Source organism: Rhinolophus ferrumequinum, chromosome 9 (genome assembly GCF_004115265.2).
Source record: "Rhinolophus ferrumequinum isolate MPI-CBG mRhiFer1 chromosome 9, mRhiFer1_v1.p, whole genome shotgun sequence".
In the NCBI taxonomy this organism is placed as follows: domain Eukaryota; kingdom Metazoa; phylum Chordata; class Mammalia; order Chiroptera; family Rhinolophidae; genus Rhinolophus; species Rhinolophus ferrumequinum.
In genome coordinates, this window is record NC_046292.1 from 90,665,287 (window position 1) to 90,688,699 (window position 23,413).

The 23,413-nt window shown below is 40.6% G+C and overlaps 1 protein-coding gene across 3 annotated transcripts in view; it reads right to left on the minus strand.

Moving 5' to 3' along the window:
* Positions 1–23,413, minus strand: part of BPHL (biphenyl hydrolase like) — a 37,322-nt gene that overhangs the window by 11,439 nt on the left and 2,470 nt on the right. Inside the window, exons 2-6 of one of the 3 annotated variants that reach the window (XM_033114150.1) lie at positions 22,612–22,627; positions 17,738–17,841; positions 13,721–13,887; positions 12,302–12,455; positions 1,589–1,720 (exon numbers count right to left, since the gene is read on the minus strand). In XM_033114150.1, coding sequence (XP_032970041.1) covers positions 1,589–1,720; positions 12,302–12,455; positions 13,721–13,887; positions 17,738–17,841; positions 22,612–22,627 — 573 coding nt within the window. Of the gene's footprint in view, positions 1–1,588; positions 1,721–12,301; positions 12,456–13,720; positions 13,888–17,728; positions 17,842–22,611; positions 22,628–23,413 lie in introns of all 3 variants that reach the window. The other 2 variants (XM_033114148.1, XM_033114149.1) reach the window with 2 other exon arrangements.

Consider the following 23,413-nt stretch of genomic DNA (forward strand, 5'->3'; position numbering starts at 1 on the left):
TCACTGCCCTAAAATTCCTCAGTGTGGCTGTTCTGATATGGTGTTTCCCCGAAAATAAGACCCAGATGGACCATCAACTCTAATGCATCTTTTGTAGCAAAAATTAATATAAAATATATTAAAATTAATAATTATATATAATATATAAATATATAATTATATTTAACATAAAATATATTAAAATAAGACCACATCTTTAATATAATATAATACAATATAACATAACATAACATAACATAACATAACATAACATAACATAACATAATACCGTGTCTTATATTAATTTTTGCTCCAAAAGACGCATTAGAGCTCATGGTCCAGCTAGGTCTTATTTCCGGGGCAACACGGTAGGTGAATAGTGGGATCTCGTCTGGCCCATTTTTTAATCTGGTTGTTTGTTTTCTTATTGTCAGTATTAAGACTTCTTTGTATATTTGGATAACAGTCCTTCATCAGATAGGTCTTTTGAAAATATTTTCTTCCAGTCTATGGCTTGTCTTTTCATTCTCTCGTCAGTGTCTTTTGCAGAGCAGAAGTTTTAAATTTATCAAACACAGGACATCTTTTTGAACTGCTGATTCAATTCTGCTTCTACTTTTCACTCCTCTCTTCAAGAAAACATAAAAGTTTACATTTGACAAAGTTGCCTTCTTTAATGGAGAACTGTCTCAGACATTGTTTTGTAACATTTTGTTTTGGTTTAAGAGCTGAAAGAAACATTTCAAGGACCTGTTTCTATGAGTGGATACTGTATTTGAACAGGATATATTTGCTGTTTTACATTTAAACCAAGAAAGTAACATTTCCAAATGTCCTTTTCATTGTGAAAGTTTTGACAGATGACTCATGCTGGAAATAACTACTTAAGAGATCAAACTGGTCCTTCAATCACAATGGTTTTGTAACTGAATGTGCTCCAAGATTAGACTCTAGCTACTCTCTATTCTTTCAGCAATTAAAGAAAAATGAGAGCTTACAAATGTAAATATCTATATAAAATAGACTTCAATTCAGAATTTTTCTTAACAATGTCAACTATTACTGAAATTGGAAATCATGTTAATTTTTTCAGATAAAGACAGAGAGCTATCTATCAGGGCTAAAGTCATATAACTTAGTTCTGAAGATGGGAAAAGAACTGAACATTCTCTTCTTCATATTAATTCATGACAGAAAGCCCTTCCTTCTTTGTCCTAGGGTAACACATCTAAATGTGCAAAAGAAAAAAAATATGGTATATGTTGCAGCTTGTTTGCTTCCTTATTACTCATTCTGGGATTAGAAAATAAAGACTATTTGAGACTTATGGAGAATTATTTTGTCATCATACATAAAGGCTTAGAAGGAAAAAATAACAGTCTGCTATTAAAGACTCAACAATATAAATCTTTGTACATACAATCCGTCTCTATTTTAATATACAAGAACTTGTATTGTATACATTCACTAGCATCCTCTGTTCATACATCAGTGTGTAAGGATAGTGGGCGAATGCATTAATCCCTGAGGAATTCTGGGACATCAGAGGAGGAACTCAAGCAGCCTCTATAATCAGCAAAGGAACCATTAAGTAGTTCATGTAACCTACCATCTGGAAGATGTTTAAACTGTTTCATGCCATCCACCCATTTTTCACAGGTTTTTGCAAAGTAGTCATACCCGTATAGGGTTTCTAGAGGCTTTCTTATTTTCTCACTCCATTTAGAAACATCTCGGATACCTAGAAAATAGAAGTGTGGACAAGAATAGGTTTAGTTTCATACTAAAGTTTATCTTTAAATATTCCAAGCACAGTCCAGCTCAGAGCCACTGTGTTTGCTATTCTATCTGCCTAGAGTGAGTCCCCAGGTTTCCCTGTGGCTCAGTCCTCCCTCACTTTATCCAGGTCAGTGAGGCCTTCCCTTCCTGACCACCCTCCCTATACCGACTCTGCTCAGCACTCTGCAGTGTTTTCTGTATCCATGGCTGAGTATCTGTCTCCCCACTAGGATGTAAGCCCCAGTGTAAGAGACTTTGCTTTGTTTTGTTCCCGATTGCACCCCCAGGGCCTAGACCAGTGCCTGGTATAACACAGGCACACAATAAATTCTTACCAAGTGAAGAAAATTATGTCTGCATTTAATGCTTTCTGTTAAAGGTATAAGATAAAAGAAGATATTCCTCTAATTAGGGTCATCTGAATGAGAGTGACATTATTTACAAAAGAGTTTTTTCTGAATTGCATTTATGTTCATTGAGAAAGACACACAAATTATTTACTCCAATTTCTGCTACCGTAGAAATACGAGTGTAAAAGGCTAACTACTAACTTCAAACTATACTACAGATGATTCACTGTTAGGAAAGGAAGTACTAGCTAAAAACTGTCTTTAAAATAAATAAACACATTCAATTAGCCTTCTTTAAACACACTGAGATAAAGATTCTAATCTTCCTGAGCATATTAAATATTGCTTATCTAGAGCTTTTAGTACAATGCTCCTGCTACATGATGCTCCTTAAAGACAACATGACACTAATGATATGAATTCAGATCCAACACTAACCTACACAGAGCTCCAGACAGTTCCAGGCACCCATATATACTTACTGAATGGAGAAAATGAAATGGAAAACACTGCGATTTGCAACTACAACTGCCTTCTAAAGAGGGCAGATCCTGTCAGAGTGCTTGCCTTTCTTCTGCTGATTGGTTTACATCTGCAAAGGAATGCCCAGAGTGGCCTGTAGAGACTGAGGAGAGCTGAACAGCTCTGCACAAAAGTGAAAAGACTCTAGAGAGGGGTGTAGAGAGGAACTTGAAAATTAAGAGGTGGGAAGAGACTTGGGAAGAAGAAAAAGGAGAGCTGGAAAACGGGAAGTGGAGAGGGTGCTAGTAAGATGGTGTGAAGCTGGCCAGTAAAAAATTCCCTGTAGATATTTCTACGTTTGGCTGTGTAGCAGACCACACACTCAGAAGGGGCCTCTTACAGTGGAATAACTAGATCTTTCATAATATATAATTTTTGTTGCATTGTTTAATTGTCCTAATTAATAGACTGAATGTGTATGAGTGAGTGTGTGTGTGTGTGTGTGTGTGTGTGTGTGTAAGAGAAAGAGAACCCTGAAAATAGAACAAAGAGTGAGTGATAAGACTACTAAAAGGCAGGGTTGTTTTTGAGGAAAATATAACTGCTAGCTGGAGGTGGATGGTTAGAGGTAAACTTGAAATTCCTGGATTAAGCTGAGATAAAAATGGCCCTAACCTTGTCAACTGTAATTGAAAAAAAAAAATTACAACGTCCAAATATGACTTATAAGTAATCCACTTAGAAACTAGGAATTTGAGACAACTTTCTTAATCTAATAAGGATTTTCTGCAAAAACAAAACTATCAGAAACATGTGTACTTAATAGCAAAATGTTGAAAGCTTTCCTTCTGTGATAAAGAATAAAAGGATGTATTCTATAATCACTACTATTCATCACTGAATGTGAGGCCCCAACAACACAAAAGTCCAAGAAAAATGAATAAAAGAATATGGATCTTTAAGCAAGAAATAAAACTGTCATTCTTATGTGAAAACAAAAAAGGCCCCAACCTCCTATGATCCTGCAGTTCCAAAGAGCAGCAAATGCAAATCCTCTGAGAAGGAAAGCATTCTCAGTTGATGCTCACCAGGACTTTGTTATTTGTTGCCAGATTAAAAGTAAGCAAATATTCCCTCCTAATCGAAGGCCACAAAACAATCAGAATCTTCACAAAGCTAACTGAAAACTAGAAAAGTTGAAAAGAAAGCATAAGAAATTATGCAGAACACCACATCAAGAGATAAGATGAACAAGAGATGGGGAAGATGGAAAGACAAGGTCTACAAAGTCCAATAAATCCCAGAAGTGGGAAAGAAGGAAAGTGGAGGAGATCCAATATTTGAAAGAAACAGGTGCAACTGTTTTTCAGAAATGAGGAAAGATAAGAATCAACAAAAATCAAATGTAATTCAAATAGGAGAAATAAAAAGAACCTACACTTAGACACAGCTTAGTAAAATAGCACTATATCAAAGAAAAAGAAAATCTGAAAAACAAGCAGAGATAAGACATCACTCCAAAGGAAGGAAAATTAGACTGACAAAACTTCTCAACAGCAACTAAGGAAAGCAGAAGACAGTGAAATATGTGAGAAAATAATTTTCCATTTATATTTCTGTTCTTAGCCAAACAGTCTTTCAAGAATAAGGGTGAAATAGTGACATTCTTAAGTAAAATCTGAGTTGATTATTAATAGACCTGCCCTTTAAAAACTTCTAAAGAATAATTTCAGGAAAGAGAGAAAAGATCTTAGAAGGAATGTCTGAGATGAAAGAAGGGAAGTAAATTGACAAACATGTTAATAACTGTAAAGACTCACCAAGCTAATGAGAAAATAAAACATTGTAACATTTCCTTACATTAAAGAGTGCTGTCCATAAAGAAAGCAAAAGACAAGCCACAAGCTGTGCAGCATAATTACTAATACAATTCCTAACCGGCAACAGGTTAGTAGTTAGGTTATCAAAGAACAACAAATAACACCCCGCCCTCTCCCTGACCCCCCACAAACCAATAACACTGAAATAATATTGGAAGTGTTCTAGTCTTGAGTTGGGTAGAGAGTCGTTGGGGGTTTGTTCTGTCGTTATACCTATTGTATTACATGTATCAACTATTACATAATAAAAATTTAAAAATCAATGAAAACACATGAATAGTACAGAAGAAACCCCAATGGTACATAAATACTTAAAAAATTCTCAACCTTGCTAGTAACAGAAAAATGCAAATTTAGACTCCCAATAAGATATTTTACACGCACTTTACTGGCTAGAATTAAGAAGTCTGATGCTTCCAAGTTTTTGTTGAGGATGCAAGTTAAGGAACCTCATATGTTGCTGGTCAAAGTGTAAATTTATTTAATTGCAAAACAATTTGTCACTTATAACAGAGTATATTTACATTCCACAATACTCAGCAATTTCATAGAGCCTTGAGAGACACTGCCGCTCATATACCCCACAGAACCCCACAGAGCATGTTCATTAGGCCACTGGAAATAGATCAACTGTCCATTGACAAAAGAAAGGGAAAATAAAATGCAACGTTTGCCCAATGGAATAGGATACTGAAACATCCTGAATCTTACAAACATAATGTTTGTGAAAAGTGAGTCAAAGAAGACGATCTATAGTATGAAATCACTTTGTATAGCTCAAAAACAAATTATATAATAAAATGTGTAACAATATATAATAAAAATATAAATATATGTTGATTTATAACATTTATAGGTCTAATATATCATTATATGTAACATTAATATGTAATATAAATATATTTTATATATTTTAAATTTATATATTTTATAAATTTATATGCATTTGTACAAAATAAAGAAAGTCCCCTGTGATGGGAAGGCCAAGACCTTTTAAGAGTCAAATTGGCTAATGGTCAATATGAAGATATGTTTCTTGCTAAAATGTAAATTCCTCCTATTGCAAGATAGCAAGAGATCCTTAAAATGAATTAACTTGGTGAAAGCAGGGATTTGGAACAAGAGATATCTATGGGAATGTAAAATTGGGGGCAAGACCTTAGACTCCCACAGCAAATATTATCTAAACCTCAAAAGGCAGGGAAATCCAGCTGTAGCTGGGGCAAATCAGATGTTCATGTCAAACACCACGGTTAAGAACACAGACTTGGAAGTCATGCTACCTACATTTGAATCCCAGCTCTTGTACTTACTAGCTCTGTGACCCCGAGCAAGTTCCTTAACCTCGCTGTGCTAATTTCCTCATGTGAAAAATGAGAATTAAAATAACACTCTGGGATACAAAATAAATAAGTTAGAAATGAAATGTGCTAACAACAATGCCTAGCATATAGCAAGCACTCCAAAATATTCTGTGCATTTATATATTTACTTCTGTCATTTTTTCAAGAGTAAATCAGTTTTACTCCAAAGCATAATTTCCACCAAAAAAATGAAAAATAATTACGATTCATAGTTAAGTTCCTAAAATAACCATTTCAATCAATGCATTTGCTGATCCAAAACACCTCATTTCTATCTGAAAAGAAACTGAAATATATCTTTTGTTGAGCGCATAATTTGTGCTAAGCACTGGAATCGTAATAAAGAAAACATTTGCTCATCATTAATGAGTGAGTTAATCCAGTAAGCATCATTCGAAGCCTGCTATGTGTTAGTCACAGCAGATACAAACTGAAATGGGATATGGTCTTTGTCCTTAAGGGCCATATCCTCTAATCAAGAACTTGTAAACAAGCATGGCAGAATGTGCTAAGTGTGGGAGAGGCTGGGGAGGACAGAGGAGGGTCAGTGAGCGTAAATGGGCAATGGGGGGAGTGGGAATGGTGGGGGCTTCCCAGAGGATACACAGCTGCTCTAAGTCTGTGAGAACAGAAACCAGCAAGTGAATACAGGAGCAGGAACAGCACGTGCAGTGCCACAGAGGCAGAGCCATGCCGCCAATGACAGAACTTCAGGGGTTTCCAGGTTGCTGAAGAAAAGGAGGGGAGTGTGGGGGTGGGGGAGACAAAAGTGCTGGGAAATGGACCTAGAAAGACAGAGTGTCCTGGGTCACTCAAACTCTGTGAGCAAAGCTGAGAAGTTCGAACTTTACTTACCCAGAAAGCCATGGGAGACCTTAAGGATTTTTAAGTAAGATATAATGAGATTTACATCTTACCAAACTCCTATCAGAGCAGTGTGGAAAGTAGATTGACAGGAGGTGAAGACAGGGGACTGGTTAAAAAGGCATTGAATCAATCTAAGTGGAGACTGCTGAGTGTCTGGACTTGGAGCCTGGCAGGAGGAGTGGCAGGGGTAGGATGGGTCTCAGACAGAGCAAAGGAAGACCGCAGAGGGCGGATGAGCACACTGTAGAGATTAAACACTTGGCTTTTAGTGTCAGACGTGAACCGCCCCACCCAGTCGGCCACCATGGCTGGTTTCTTTACTCCTTTGTGCCCTGATTTCCTCATCTAAAGAACAGGCTGATTAATAGATAATTTACAGGGACGTTGTGTGGGTAAAAATGTTAGCTCATAGCAGGCATTCAATAAATAGTAATTTAAAATATTATTTTGTGGGGGAAATAGTCTATTATGTTAGGTATCATTTACCAAAATAAGAAATTTAGCAGGAAGAACAGGTCTGAGGAAAGATTATGAGTTCAGTTTTAGACAACCGAACGTAAGGCTCAAGGGGGCAATCAAATAAGAAAACTGAATAAGAAGTCGACCACCAGGATTTGGGAGTTTGGTGAGGCCACGGGATGCGTGAAGCTACTTGGGTATAAAAATGAGAAGAGGGGCAGAGTGCCAAAAATGGTGTTTGGGGACCCCAATGTTACAGGGCCAGCAGAAAAGAGTGGGCACTGTCACAGCCAGAGAAAACCAGAGATAGGAGGGGGAAGTGAGAACACGGCTGCAGGAACTTCAATACTCGAAGCTTCAAGAAGAGGGGTGTGATCAGTATTATACACATCACCTGTGTGTTCTCAAACGCTGCAGAATGACCAAGGAACCAGAGGGCAGGACGTGTCTGCCGGGCTAGGTAGCAGAAGTACTGTTTTCTCTGGACTGCATTGGGCAGCCATCTTAGCACCAATTAAAAAGAGACAGGGGCTTGAGGAAGGTGGAATGAGGGCTGGGAAGGGAAAGAGAGGTATATCAGACAGAAAAACTAAAGCAGGGTGTGAGGTTGAGAAAGAGTTTTTTGTTTGTTTGCATAAAGAAGGGAAATCAGGTCTGCACATGGTATGTTCACAATTTAGTGTGAACTTTACTGAAGTGGAGGCATAAAAGGATGGCACTGCAAGGGACGAAGGGCTGCAGTAAAAGTGTGTGCAGAGAGTTACAAAGCCCCAGAGGGAGAAGTACCCTCCAGGTCCACGGGTTCAGGGACACCCCTACGAAGGTGGTGCTATAGGAGCTGGGAACGGGATGAAGGCGTGTTTGCTGAGGAGAACGGGGCTGGAGGGGAAGACAAGGCAAGCAAGCACATCAGCAGATGCCAAGGCAAAGAGACATGGAAAAACAAAGCTTTTTTCAGAAATGGGGGAGATGCACAGGAAGGCTGAGAGGAAAGGAGACGAGGCTACATGGGCTGGCGCGGGCCAGGGGCTTGAATGTTACTGAAGTTACTGAAGGACGGCCAATAGCAGGATTAAATGATCAGACTTTTACCTCCGTGAGAAAAGTCTCCTATGGAAACCAAACTACAACAACAGGCCAAGGGACTGCATCAGGAAAATGGTGAGTAGGAAGCAAGGAGCGGGTCCCTTTGGAGGTCCTGTGTCTGTGGTCTCATTAGAAGCCACTCGTAGCTAGATGAAGAAGACAGAGTCCCACAGGGACGAGCCAGGGCTTCTAGCTGAGATCCCAGGGAGACTGTGGGCCACTGACCGAGACAGAGATTATGGGCTGTGTGTGGAATGGGTCAGGAGGTGACGAGTTCAGTTTTAGACATGATTGTTTTTCACAAACTTACAGACTATCCAGAGGAACGTGCTCAGCAGGTCAACAGAAACGGCTGCGGGGCTCGGAGAGGGGTCTGGCTGAACACAGTAGTTTGGAAATCATTCACCCCCAAGTCATAGCACCAGCTGTGAGAATTAATGATTTCCTTCTGAGAACAGAGCATGAGAGGTGGGCCAGCACCCCAAAAGAAGAAGAGAGAAGAACCAGAGAGCCACTCTAGAGGCCCTAAAGGACAGAATTTAAAGAAGGGAGTGGTCAACAGAATAAAATCTATAAAAGATGTCTGCTCAAGCGAGCACTTAGTATCTCTTGGGTCTCTGGTGCTGGCTAAGGTGGAGTGAGCCCACTCCAGCCTGTCTCTCTCCAATTACAATAAAACTCCAGACAGGATACAAGAAGCAACTACCTGAAGACTCTTCAAAGTTATAAGCGCAGGAGATGAAACAGACTCAGAACTTGAATAATGACCCAGAATGGGGATGAGTTTCTTATTTTTCCTCCGAAAACTGAAACATTGGGAGAAGGCCCTACAGTGAGTCAGAGAACCAGGACCAGGTGCCCCTGGGTACGGGAGCTTCTTTACCTTTTTTCCTCTCTCTCTTTCTGCTCCATCCCTGCCCAAGTTTTGAAACTGCACTGCAATGGGGCTACATAGCACAGAGGCAGGTCAGGCACCTAAAACCCAAGAGAAAATCAGCTCTCTGACCAAAAGGCACCAGGAAAAGGGGCCCCTGGTATCTGAAGATTGTAGGCAAAATCTCTGTTATTTTTTTTCCCTCTTTTTTCCTGCCACTTTGTTCTAGTTGCAAAAAACTGTACAACACCAGGTGAGGGAGAGCACAGAGGATCCCCGAATTCTGGTGTATGAACTGATACAAGTCCTGGGATCACTCACCAGCTCTGCCTGCATGGGCAAGTGGGCAAGACACAAAGAGGCATACGGCATAAGCTTTAAGAACTAAACCACAATATAAACCATCATCCAAGTCCCAAAATAGCTCCTGAATAGGGCATGAGTAGGGCAGACACAAAGAAGCAGGCTTTGAGAACTGACCTGATACTGGAACTACTGCTCACAGAAGGCTAAACAAAATTTGCAATCTGAACCTAACCAGACTGACTGCACGCCAAGGAAAAAAAAAAATCAATATTCTTTACAGTACTTTAACAGGATACAGTCTCACATCATAGTTAAAACAAAAACACTCTAAAATTAATCAATATACAAAACATACAAACAAATAAAGGAAAAAACCCAATAATCAAATCCCAGGAATATCTGAGCAATTCTCAAGAGAAAAGACAATTAACAAGTCCTAGAAGAGAAAGATATTGACAAAGAAAAAATATCTGATGGAATAATAACTACAAACTCGCCAAATTTGGTGCTCCAAAATACACAAAGCAAAAACTGAAAGGAGAGGGGTGGCTGGATGGTTCAGCTGTTTAGAGCGCGAGCTCTTAACAAGGTTGCCCGTTCGATTTCCGCATGGGATGGTGGGCTGTGCCCCCTGTAACTAAAGATTGAAAACAGCAACTAGACTTGGAGCTGAGCTGTGCTCTCCACAACTAGACTGAAGGACAACGACTTGACTTGGAGCTGATGGGTCCTGGAAAAACATACTGCTCCCCAATATTCCCCAATAAAAATTTAAAATAAATAAATAAAAAACTGAAAGGAGAAAGAGACAATAACAGAAAGCTACCTGAGAAACCCCTAATATTTGTAAATTAAATAATATTTCTAAATAATAATGGGTCAAAAAGGAAGTCTAAAGGGATATTAGAAAATATTTTAAACTGAATGAAAATACACAGATCAAAATTTGTAGGATGCATCCACAGCAATACTTAGAGGGATATTTATAGCATTAAATGTTTATATTAAAAAGGAGCAAGTTCAACATCAATAATCTAAGCTTCTACTTTAAGAGATTAGGGGAAAAAAGCAAATTAAAACGCAAAGCAAGCAGAAGAAAATAAAAGCAAAAACAATGAAATTGAAAACAATAGAAATCAATAAAACCAAAAGCTAGTTCTTTGGAAAAAAATCAACAAAATTGATACTCCTCGAGTGAAGCTGGTCAGGATAAACAGAGATGACACAAATGACCAGTTTCAGGGAAAAATGAGGGGAAATCACTATAACTCTTACAAACTTTTAAAGAGTAATAAGGGGATACTACAAACAACTCAAAAAGAATCCACTGGCTTTGACAACAAAGAGATTATACTTACCTCAATGAGAACAGTTTTAGTAGAGCAGACCAGAATGGGAGATGGGCCAGCATGAGCTGAAGAAGGAATGAAAGGAGACTGTGTAGAAGCAGAGAGTGCAGACAACTCTTTCAATAAGTTTGTGGGAAAGGACAAAAAATGGTAAGGTAGTAACTATAGGTAAGAAGGGCAACCTTTCAGAGAAGGAACAATGCTCACCTTTACAGGCTGAGAGGAAAGATCCAAGGAGAGAAGTCAATGATACAGGAGAGGGAGAAAGGACCAAAGGCACGTCCTAGAGGCAACAGGAGGTAATGGACCAGCAACAAGGCGGAATGGCCTACGTTGCACATGACAGGCACTCTCCTCTGAACCAGGTGGGGATCCAATAAGGACAGGCAAGCATACTGACTAGAACTGGTAACTAAATCAGATTTACCATTTAAGACTTTCATAGTTCTTTACCAAACAGAAAGACTGTCAAGAACTAAGATTCTACAATAGAACACTGCCATTAAATAGCTCACCTAAGTCATGTGAAATTTCAGAATAGCTGAAAAAGACTAGTCTTGTGATATTCTAGTGCATGAGTCTGCAAACTTTCTGTAAAGGACCAGAGAGTAAATATTTTAGGCTCTGCAGGCCTAGAGGCAAAATCAAAGGTATTCTCTAGATAAAGGAGAGAAACTTCTGATCTGCCTGGCCCTCATTGTCTGGGGTGGGCCAGGCCAGCATGGGGTGATGGTGGGGCATCCCAGGGCAATTTTGCTTTTTGTTCCAGGGACCCCCGACCCTAATGTGTCTTCTGCTTCTCCCGAGGGTCCAGTGGTCTCAATTTGGGCAGCTTGCTGGAGGCTAAGCAACTCCTGAACGGCCAACTGAAATTCTATAACTGAGTGCCTGGTAATGGCCAACAGTCGCCAATGTGGAGGTGGCCACCAGAACAGGCCCTGGGCAGCAACACTGGGAGTGGAGGAGGAAACAGGGATGGTAAGGGACACCCCGTCTTAGTCTCCAAGGCTCAAGGGGCTAGCCTCCTTTATTGGTACCTTACAAAAACAGGCGGCAAGCTGGATATGGCCCATAGGCTGCAGTTTGCTGGCCCCTGTTCTCCTGTCTCTAAAAACCTCAAAGATAAGCCTGAAAAGATAACCTCAAAAATTGTGAATAGCACAAAAATTCTTTATCAAAATATAAGGTTTCATATTTGAATACAATGTTCCCTTTTGCGCTCACATTATTTTAAATACAAAGGTTATGAGTAACACTTCATACCAAGCCTCTCCTTCCTCGAAGTTCACTATCAGTAGAAAATGTAAATACTGACTTCGCCTTTTCCTGAGTCATTAAAGCATCACTTCTTGAGAGAGAAAGCTTTAAAACACAGACTGATTAAATTGCATTACTTTTCTGAGAACTCACTTTTCTTCCTACCTTAGAATTGAGAACTAGAAGCGGATGAGATATGACGTGTCAGCATATATCACCATAAGACATGACAGGGGAGAGGGAAGCGGAGGGTGCTACTGTCATGACATCTCCAGTTCACGGAACCTACCTTGATAAATCATTTCATCCTCCTTAGACACATAGGCGTTGGCTCCCCAAATCACCATCCTGTGGATGTAAGATGGATACTTTGCAGCTGCAATGAGTGCTGTTATACCACCATCACTCCACCCCAGCAAAGAGACCTTTTTAAACTTCAGTGTCTGTGATAAATACAACAAAAAGCACAGCATTGCTTATTGCTCCTCTCTGTTAAAAGAACATGATAATCAATAATTAACAGAATCAATACAACTGTGGGGGTTTGGAGTATCAATTGGTAATTAAAGAAAAATCCTAGAGTTCACCATTTAACGACATATTTTCTCTCAATTAGTTTGGTGTAAACATAATTGTCATAAAAACTTAAGTACGTAGTATTGTTTTGAATTATGAAGGAACCACATCTTCTGGTTGGGTAAAATCTCAAGAAACTGGAAACAATGGCAATCAACTGTACCTGAACAAGACAAGTAACGTGTGTGCACACACACACCTGAGTAAAGACTTTGAGAACAGTTAGAGAGGGAAACTAGATGAAATGAAGTCATTGCATCTGGTAAAGCCACTGATTGCAACCTTGTGAAGAACTGACTAGAGGAAGATTGGAAGAGAATGGTGTCATGGGGAGGTTATGTTAGTTCTAGGGTGAATCAATCAGGCACTGAAAATGTGTTTCACAGGTTCACAAAGATTAAGCCTGAGAGATGCTGTCTAGAAGTAAAAATTGAAAAACTGGAAAAATTAAGTTAAAGAATTAACAAATATCAGTCCAAGATATTTCCTGATAAACTGGGATAACTACTATGGGTAACAATTTGGCACCTTCTTGTAAAAACTCTTGCACATGGGCACAAGGAGGTAGGTCCAGGGTGTCCACACCAGTGTTGTTTATAACAGCAAAAAAAAAATGAGAACTAAAATGTCCATGGACAACAGAATGTTCACTGCATTTCTGCTTTTAATCACAAAAAAGGCAACTTAAAAATTAAGTTATTTATCCACCATTAGAAGAGAGGTGAAATAAGACATCCCTACAATGGAATATTATGTGTCTATTATAATACTGATGGAAACTTTTATTTATTGACATGGGAGTATCTCCTTGACAAATTGTTCAATAAAATAGTAAGTTGGAGACACATTAGGAACAGTATGATTACATCAATATAAAACTGTGTATTTATATATGTAATAAGATTGGCCAGAAAGGCAGAGCCTCAAAGTCTTGGTAGCGGTATCTCTGAATATTAACAGTTGGATTATGGGATATTTCTACTTTCTTCTTTATCCCTATTTGAACTCTTTAAGTTTTCTATAGAAATCACATGGTATTACCCTTGTAGAAATAAAAAACAAAAACAAAATAAATGAAGTCAGGCCCAGCCATTCTCCCTTGCTTGGGCTCTTTTTTTCCTAAGAGACCCACCTTCATCAAATCAACAGCATCTTTTGCATCCCTTTCAAAAAAATCCACGGGATAATCTCGATCTGGGGGTCTGGAATGTCCATATCCTCGAGGATCCCAGGCAACCACTGTGAAGAGCTTCTTATTCAGGTTCTTAATCTGAGGTCCAAAATCAGTCTCGCCACATCCTAAAAATAGCCACCTGGTTAATTCAGGTGAATGCGTTCATTATTTCAAACACATTACTGTAAAAGCAGAAATAATTACAAAATTAAAACAAAGTAACTAGTTTACTCAAAGTTAGACATCAGAATGTAATCAGCAAAGGGGCCTTGCAAAGATGGAATCCATTTACTGGAAGGCAGACTTCCTTTCCTGGTGGAGTTCAGAGCTGCCTCTTATCCCCCCTGGTGGCTATCTTGAAAAGACAGACGCCCTCATTCTTCATTTGGTCCTTTATTATTATTCGAGTCCTGAACTTTTGGTACCTTTCAGCTTAATCTTCCTTAAAAAAAATAAAAAATTATACTGCACAGAAACAGATATGCTCCTGGTTAGTTTTTTCTTTTTTTTTTTTAAAAATGAGTGTTATAAGCGAGAGATCCCAATATCTGAAGACAAATTTATGATATTTGGTCCAAGTTATTCAAAGTAGAATTCTAAAATCCCAGATTTTTTTTTTTTTTACTAAGTTAATGTGAATAGCCCTTTAGATTTGGGGGTGGGTGGTTATAACTAGAAACCATAAAACTAAACACAGAAATGAGGGGGGCGGGCAGGGTGTGGAAAAAGAAATCCAATTAGTTTATTTCAGTAAAACATTACAAAACAGCGTATATTAACAAGCTGGGAGTGGACTCGACTGGCAGTCCCCAGCCTGCCCACGTGCTCACATCCACTGCACGCAGTGTGCAAGGCCAGACTCTCAAGGAATCCAGTCCAGGGGCAAGTCAGCACTTTATTTTTAAGGTTTCCTTGGTTTCTGAATACTCCTAGCTCAGGCCACAAATGGATACTAAACATCTTGCTTGATAAACTAGCTATTATTAGAAAATGTCTTTCAATATGGTGTACGATCTCTTACCATTATCAAGGACCATCACTTGATAATGTTCCTGACAAGATATACCCATCTCAACATCAGGTAAATAATTCAGAAAACCCAAGCCAAAAACATAAATGGATTTCAAACTCATGTCTACTGCTCTGACATTTGAAGGTTCTCTTATAGTCCCTGAACTGGAGGGGCAGGTGAGAAGGCAGGAAAAGGGAACAGTCTAACTCAAGACCAACTTCAGAAATAATAACACTGGCTGTCTGGTACACACATATACATTTGAAGACCAGCGCAAAGAATACTGGAACCTTAAAAAATTATTTTCACTAATCATCAGAGAAATGCAAATAAAAACCACAATGAGATATCACCTCACCCCAGTCAGAATGGCTATCATCAACAAGACAAATAGTAACAAGTGTTGAAGAGGCTGTGGAGAGAAAGGAACCCTCATACACTGTTGGTGGGAATGCAGACTGGTGGAGCCACTATGGAAGGCAGTGTGGAGGTTCCTCAAAAAATTACGAACAGAATTACCATATGACCCAGCAATCCCTCTCTGGGTATCTACCCAAAAAGTCTGAAAACATTTATCCATAAAAACACGTGTGCTCCAATGTTCATTGCAGCTTTGTTTACGGTGGCCAAGACATGGAAACAACCAAAATGTCCTTCGATAGATGAATGCATAAAGAAGTTGTAATATATGTACACAATGAAATACTATTCGGCGGTAAGAAAAGATGAAATAGGACCATTTGTGACAACATGGATGGATCTTGAGATTATAATGCTAAGCGAAATAAGTCAGAAAAAGTAGAGAACCATATGATTTCACTGATATGTGGTGTATAAAACTGAAAACAAAAGAACAAGACAACAAATGAAGGAACAAAAACTCATAGACACAGACAATAGTTTAGGGGTTACCAGAGGGGGCAGGGGGGCTCTAGAAGAGGGTAAACAGGGTCTAATATATGGTGATGGAAAGAGAACTGACTCTGAGTGGTGAACACACAATGTGAGATATAGATGATGTATTACAGAATTGTACACCTGAAATCTATGTAACTTTAGTAACAATTGTCACCCCAATAAACTTTAATTAAAAAAAAAGAAAAACAAAGGAAAATCAAAATTAGATTGGTATGAGTGGAGCATCGTAAAGCTAGCTGGATCTCAATCTCATTTTACAGATAAGTAGTGTAGATGTAGAAAGTCCAGGGGAAATTTTTCCAGTGATCCCAGGACTTCTCAAATTGTGTTAAGGGTTTTAGTATTGTTTTGTTTAAATAACCCCAATATGTACTTATTTCCTTATGATTTGCTTCTTTCTCCTGAAATTTTTCAATTACTTGATGTTCCACTTGACGGAGCCTCAGCTGATGGGTACCATCGTAGCTATGGAGGCATCCTTGTGCAGGTAGTAATTAGTACCTTTGTACCCTTAAGCTATTGTGATGGGGGACATTTACCCCAATGGCTGATGTACAGCCAGTTATCTATAAAAGCAATGAACAGTTTACCAGCTTGGATTTCCATTATTTCAGCATTGCAATCATTATCCAGGTATAAAAAAATTTTTTGACACTTTTTTTGTTTATGTAAAACCTTATTCAAAAATCAGGAAGTCAAACAATGAGATCCTCTCTCCCAAACTCTTGCCCCAGCACCCAGTGCCCCTCTCCACAGGCAACCAGTGTTGATGTGTTTTTGTCTCAAGTATCATATACTCGTAACTGTTCCTTAAAGTAATTTTTTTAAATTAAACTTTATAGGGGTGACAACTGTTAGTAAAGTTACATGGTTTTCAGGTGTACAATTCTGTAATACATTATCTCACATTGTGTGTTCACCACTCAGTCAGTTCTCTTTCCATCACCATATATTAGACGCTGTTTACCCTCTTCTAGAGCCCCCCTGCCCCCTCTGGTAACCCCTAAAGTACTGTCTGTGTCTATGAGTTTTTGTTCCTTCATTTGTTTGTCTTGTTCTTTTATGTTCAGTTTTATATACCACATATCAGTGAAATCATATGGTTCTCTACTTTTTCTGACTTATTTCGCTTAGCATTATAATCTCAAGATCCATCCATGTTGTCACAAATGGTCCTATTCCATCTTTTCTTAAAGATGTCTACTGCTCTGACATTTGAAGGTTCTCTTATAGTCCCTGAACTGGAGGGGCAGGTGAGAAGGCAGGAAAAGGGAACAGTCTAACTCAAGACCAACTTCAGAAATAATAACACTTGCCGAATAGTATTCCATTGTGTATATATACCACATTTTCTTTATCCATTCATCTATCGAAGGACATTTTGGTTGTTTCCATGTCTTGGCCACCGTAAATAAAGCTGCAATGAACATTGGAGCACACGTGTGTTTATGGATAAATGTTTTCAGATTTTTTGGGTAGATACCCAGGACAGGGATTGCCGGGTCATATGGTAATTCTATTTGTAATTTTTTGAGGACCCTCCACACTGCCTTCCATAGCGGCTGCACCAGTCTGCATTCCCACTGCAAAAAGCCTTTAAACTCATCAGTTTTGTTCTTAGCTCTTGCTTTAATCGGACACACAGTCAACCACAACAGGGCGATCAATCCGTCTTTCAGCACTGAGTCTCCCATCCTGGTACCCCTCAATTCCAGGCAAACTGGAATGGATGGTCACCCACTCGTCTTCTTCCTTCACCCGTCCCTTCTACCCACACCGCTTTCCTTGACCCCTGTCATCTTCCCAAAGTGTAGACTACTAACTACCCAGTGTACTTGCATGAGAAAATCAAGGTATTTAAAGGAATACAAAAATACATATAGCAGAAAGTTATCTATCTATATCACCTAAAGTGGACTGTAGCAAATATTACTTAAAGCATTTCAGCAAAGCACTAAAATTAACAATCGGTATTTGGCAACTACTGTGTGAAAGCATCGTGGGCTACACAGCAGGCAAGAGCATTCCATTAAAACCTTCCAGACCCAACATTCCAGGAAGCAGCAGGACTGCGTGGTCGCCCTCTCCCGTCTGCTGATAATGTAAGTGGATGCCATTCACAGCCACTTTGGCAGAGGTTACCGAGGTGCTAGAAGAGAAAAACCAAAGGAAAATTATTATTTAGTGCTGCCAATGTAATACGACCAAATTGTCCTTTTATACACGAGTCAGCTCCAGTACCCTTCTCAGGCTTCTTGGATTATTTTGATTTATGCATCAGTTTCCCAAACCTAAAAAGGACATGGGTTTGTATGTTCCTTACTAGCCTGCAGATCTGGATTGCCTTCATGTTTGAATATCCTACAGCACCAGCTCAGGGCTTACCCTGCAGTAGTACTGAGAGGCTTGCTCAAATCCATGGCCATTCAGGCCCATGGGCTGGGGAGCGGGAAGCCAGTGGTGCCAAAGCGCAGGCCGACACAGGAGCTCCATACAATGGAATGTGAGGGTGAGCATCAGCATCACAGACCCTGGGACATCACCTGGACCTTAGCAGGTCTAGAGGAGCCACCTGGACTTGCAGCTGCCTTAGCAGCATTCCCAAGGATGAGCCTGGTCTCAGGGGTCCACAGGGAAGGCCTTGATCTCCAGGCTGTCTAGGCATATGGCTTCTCACGTTCTCTAGCCACCTACAGAGGGGCTCTACTTAGGAATGCCTGTCCACACGGATATGGTCAGACTGGTTTTTAGGATGTTAAAATCTTTGTGTTGATTGCTATACACTGTGTTTCCCCGAAAATAAGACCTAGCCAGACCATCAGCTCTAATGCATGTTTTGGAGCAAAAATTAATATAAGACCCAGTCTTCTATTATATTATATATGATCTGGTATTATATTATATTATATCTAAGACCTGGTCTTATGTTAAAATAAGACTTGGTCTTCTATTATATCATCTAAGACCCAGTCTTATATTATATTAAGACCGGGTCTTATATTAATTTTTGTTCCAAAAGATGCATTAGAGCTAATTGCCTGGCTAGGTCTTATTTTTGGGGAAACGCGGTATAGCCAGGTCAATAAGCTCTCTTATCTCAAGAGCCTTCTCCCTGCCACCGACCCTCCTTGGCCCAAGACTTCCCATGATGCAGCATCTAACTGCACATGTTTGGCACAAAGAGGGACTCAAGCCAAGGCTACTGTCAGGGTCTGTTCTGACTGAATGATGCGTGTACTATTCCAGGTGTTCTGTTCTGATGAACCTACTCAGCTGCTGTCCCAGAAGCTCTGGGATGACTATGCCAGGATATACAGCAAAAGAGCACACACAAGGCCCTGCATCAGGCTCTAACAGCGTCCCCACCAATTTCCCAGATGGCTGGGTGACAGGAGGGAGACATTATGGCATGCCAGGACAGATGCTGGAACAAATGTGTTGAACACAGGTACATCCAGTCTTAAACAACACACAATTTCTGGGAAAATATGACAGAATTGGGCGGTAATAAGGCTTGACATAACTATAAGCTCATTATCTGCAGAAATATTATGGGAGGAGCAATAATAAAGCCACTGAGCAATGTTAATTTCATAAGGACACTGCAAAGTTACTTATTACTGTTCTATTCCTCTGAGTAATTCATTTTTATTGTTAAGATGGCTCTAGGAGCAAGATAACAGCAAATAATAGTCTAATGATAACAGTTCATTTCAGCAAACATTTGTTTACTGACATGTTTGCTTTGCTCAAAGTAAAAGAAAAGATGAAGACAGAGATTCACCTGCAAAGCCTCAGGGAGGGGTAGGTTGACTGAGGAAGGAAGAGCTTGAGGCACAGGGTTGGAGTAAGTTACCAATATGTCCTGTGTTCACCAGGAAGGACGCAGCTCCCCAATAGACTAGTGTTTGCATAGCTCATGTCAGAGATGAGGCGTACCCTTATTACTCCTCGTGCCCTAAAGTTTTCTGAGGGGCTCCCCTCCTGGCAGTATCAAGGGCATGCTCATAGAAATCATCTTGTACAGTGAGAATATTATGTACAATAAGAGGAACCTCACCCCCACCCCACCCACTTTCTCAAGGTCCAAGCCAGTGGGTTTTCATGACTGACTGGGTATTGCTGTCCGCATCTCTCCAGGGCCCCAGGAGCCAGCCTAGGGCACAGGTTTACACAGGCTTCCTTCCCTTCAGCTTTCATGATCATTCTGCAGTCTCTTCCACAAAAAAAACCCTTAATTTCCCTCTGCACTTTGCTGTATCTGTGTTTTGATTCCCCATTTCAAATTTCTTTTTTATTATCCCCAACCCATATTCTTTTGGTTGCCTGGTAAGAATGTAGAAATAAAACCAGATAGTCTAGAAGTGGGCATAATGGCAACCTTCTAAGACAGAAGGTTCTGAAGGTGGCTTTAGAGAGACAGAGAGATCACATCAGGGTTGGAGAAGAGTGAGAAGGTAACATTTGAGGTGAACTCCCAAGATTGTAGGAAGGGTGCTTCCAGAAGAAATAGTGTGATCAAAGGCCCAGGAGCAAGGGACAAGGCCTGGAAGGAGTGTGGGGGCAAAGAGGGAGCATATTTTTTTGAGCCTAAATAGTGAAGGGGTTTGCAGGTAGGCTAAAGGGAATGCAAATGTCCCTAGTGCTTTGTCATCAACCTCCTGCCTGTCATCACAGCAGAAGCACCTGCCATTATCACATCAGCCAATCCCTTAGGGTTTCTGGAGGCTGCCCAAACCTTTCATCAGTCTCCAGTTTGGGAAAACAGAAAAGAAGACTGTGTATGAACAAAAGTAAATCAAGTGTGGTTTTGGCAGCCGGATGGTTAAAGCGTGAGCTCTGAACAACTTGTCGGTTAGATTTCTACATGGGCCAGTGAGCTGCGCCCTCCACAACTAGACTGAAGACAACGAGTTGCTGCTGAGCTTCCAGACAGGCAGACGGATGGCTCAGCTGGTTAGAGTGCAAGGTCTCAACAACAAGGTTGCCGGGATGGTGGGCTGCACCCCCTGCAACTAGATTGAAAACGGCGACTGGACTTGGAGCTGATGGGCCTGGAAGAAGCACACTGTTCCCCAATATTCCCCAATAAAAAATAAAAAAATAAATAAAAAATAAAAAAGCAAACTACGTGCAAATCAATTTCAAACATAAGAAAAAAGTTTTATTTAAAAAAGTTACTAAATGATTTATTTTCACATAAATATAATGGAAATGGGGATAGCATTTTTTTCTCCAGGTAATCAAGGGGCCCCTCAGACAGCAGGCAGGCCTCAGATAAACTGTTCTGTGCAGCGGGAAAGAAAGTCAGCCGCAGAGATCGGGACTTGAATGGCCCTGACGTACTTATTACCTGCACTACGTTCAAGATACCAAAATGTCCATACTCTCGGGTAGGAAGAATAGAAAACTTCAGAACATTTAAAGAAAAAAATGAATCCCTTTCCCTTGGGGTGTCACTTTTTCCTTTCCACCTTCTCCCTCCTAATAACGCCTTCTCTAACCCAGATGTTCTTAGAATTACCCTTCGAGAGTTAAAAATGTACCTGCCAGGACAATCCTGAGAGGCCATCATTCAGTAACGGGTGGCATGTACTTTCCAAAATGCCAAGACCCTACTCTTTGTCTGGGTGTTCCATGTCGCTTGGAGGCTGGCAGGGAAGACAGATAATTAAACCTGCAACCAGCAGGTACTATGCAGTTTGTCAAGTACTATGACAGAGAAGTAGGGGGTAAGGAGACCCCGGGGGTGTAGGCAGCAGACCCCAAGTTCACCATGTGTCATGCAGGGTGCCATGCGCGGTCTCTGGTCCTGCTCCCCACATAGGAACGCAGGACATGGTGAGGCCAAAAAGGAACACCCACGGAGCCATAGACGGGAGTCATACCACTATAGTCTCGCTGGCGGCTAGTTGGAGAAAACAGGAAGCAGGAGCCACACGATCCACAACCTGCCATCCGCTTCTCTGCCAACCAACCAACCCTGCGCAGCCACGGCAGTTATATCAGGGGCCAATGGCTAACCGGTTACAGCTGATGGCCATCTACTCCCCGAGCCAGCACCTTTGCACATGAGACGGAGAGCCTGGAAACTGCTCTCTGGGACTCTGTCCCCACAGCTGCCCACTCACCTCCTTTTCACGAGAGCATTTCCTGCCCCTCACTGTGTCAGTGGGGCTCAGACTTAGATTTGAATCATCTGGCAAACTTTTTATTTAAGTGCCTAATAAATTTTAATTCTTATTATAATTAATTTGTTTCTTCTTTTCTGGCAAACTTAAACCTCTGGCTACCCAGGCTGGATACCCAGAAAAAAAGTTTGATTTAAAAAAGTTACTAAATGATTTATTTTCACATAAATATAACGGAAATGGGGATAGCATTTTTTTCTCCAGGTAATCAAGGGGCCCCTCAGACAGCAGGCAGGCCTCAGATAAACTGTTCTGTGCAGCGGGAAAGAAAGTCAGCCGCAGAGATCGGGACTTGAATGGCCCTGACGTACTCATTACCTGCACTACACTAAATAGCCTATTACCTGGGCTATACTAAATCAACATTTCTGGGATGGGATCCAGGTATCTGTATTTTTTAAAATCCTTGAGATTCCAATAGGTAACCCAGGTTAAGAACAACTGTACTGAGTTAATTTCTTAGAGAAAAAATTCCGTAGTCCCTTTAGACGACAGCCTACAGGAAGGCACGCTCAGTAGAAGAGCCTGTGTCTCACCTCATGTTTTTCCTTGACTCCACTGTTTTCTGGGAGACTAGACAGGCACGTTGAGAAAGGGAAGGCGTTCAGGAGTAATACAGCAGCAATCATTCCCGACTGAGAGGGATAAACTGCTCCCCTCAAAGAAGGAGGGTTTACCATAGGGGAAGGCAAGACGGTAACAGTTCGGGGCAAATAGTTAAACTAAACCTAAAATGTGGTTTAACTATTAAACTAAATAATGCACTCTGCTAAGAGTTTATCTCATCTCACTCAGTTTGCTATGTGATGCACATTACACCTAATCTCATTTCACCACTGAGGAACCGGAGAATTGGAGAGTTTAGGTAACCGGCCCCGTCACACCACTACCGTGTTTCCCTGAAAATAAGACCTAACCTGATAATCAGCTCTAATGCGTCTTTTGGAGCAAAAATTAATGTAAGACCTGGTCTTACTTTATTATCATATAAGACCGGATCTTACATAATATAAGACCGGGTCTTTGTCATGCTGGGTGTCATGCGGGGTCTCAGCTCCCGCTCCCCACACAAGAACGCAGGACATGGTGAGGCCAAAAAGGAACACCCACGGAGCCATGGATAGGGGAATAATACCACTATATTCTTGCTGGAGGCTGGGTGAGACACATGAAGTAGGATCCACACGATCCACAATCTGCTGTCCGCTGTTTTTGCCTGCCAACCAGCTAACCAACCAACACAGTCACGGCAGTTACAGCAGCAGCCAATTGGCCAACCACCAGCAGCACCAGCACCCCCCCACGCGAGGCTGAGAGCCTGGAAACTGCTCTCTGGGACTCTATCCCCACAGTCTTATATTAATTTTTGCTCCAAAAGACGCATTAGAGCTGATTGTCCGGCTAGATCTTATTTTCAGGCAAACACAGTATGAAGCGCAAAATCAAGACGAGCATCTGATTAACAGCAGAACCTTTGGCACTTTCACACACTACTTGGAAATAAAAATGGGGGCTATTAATAAGATACAT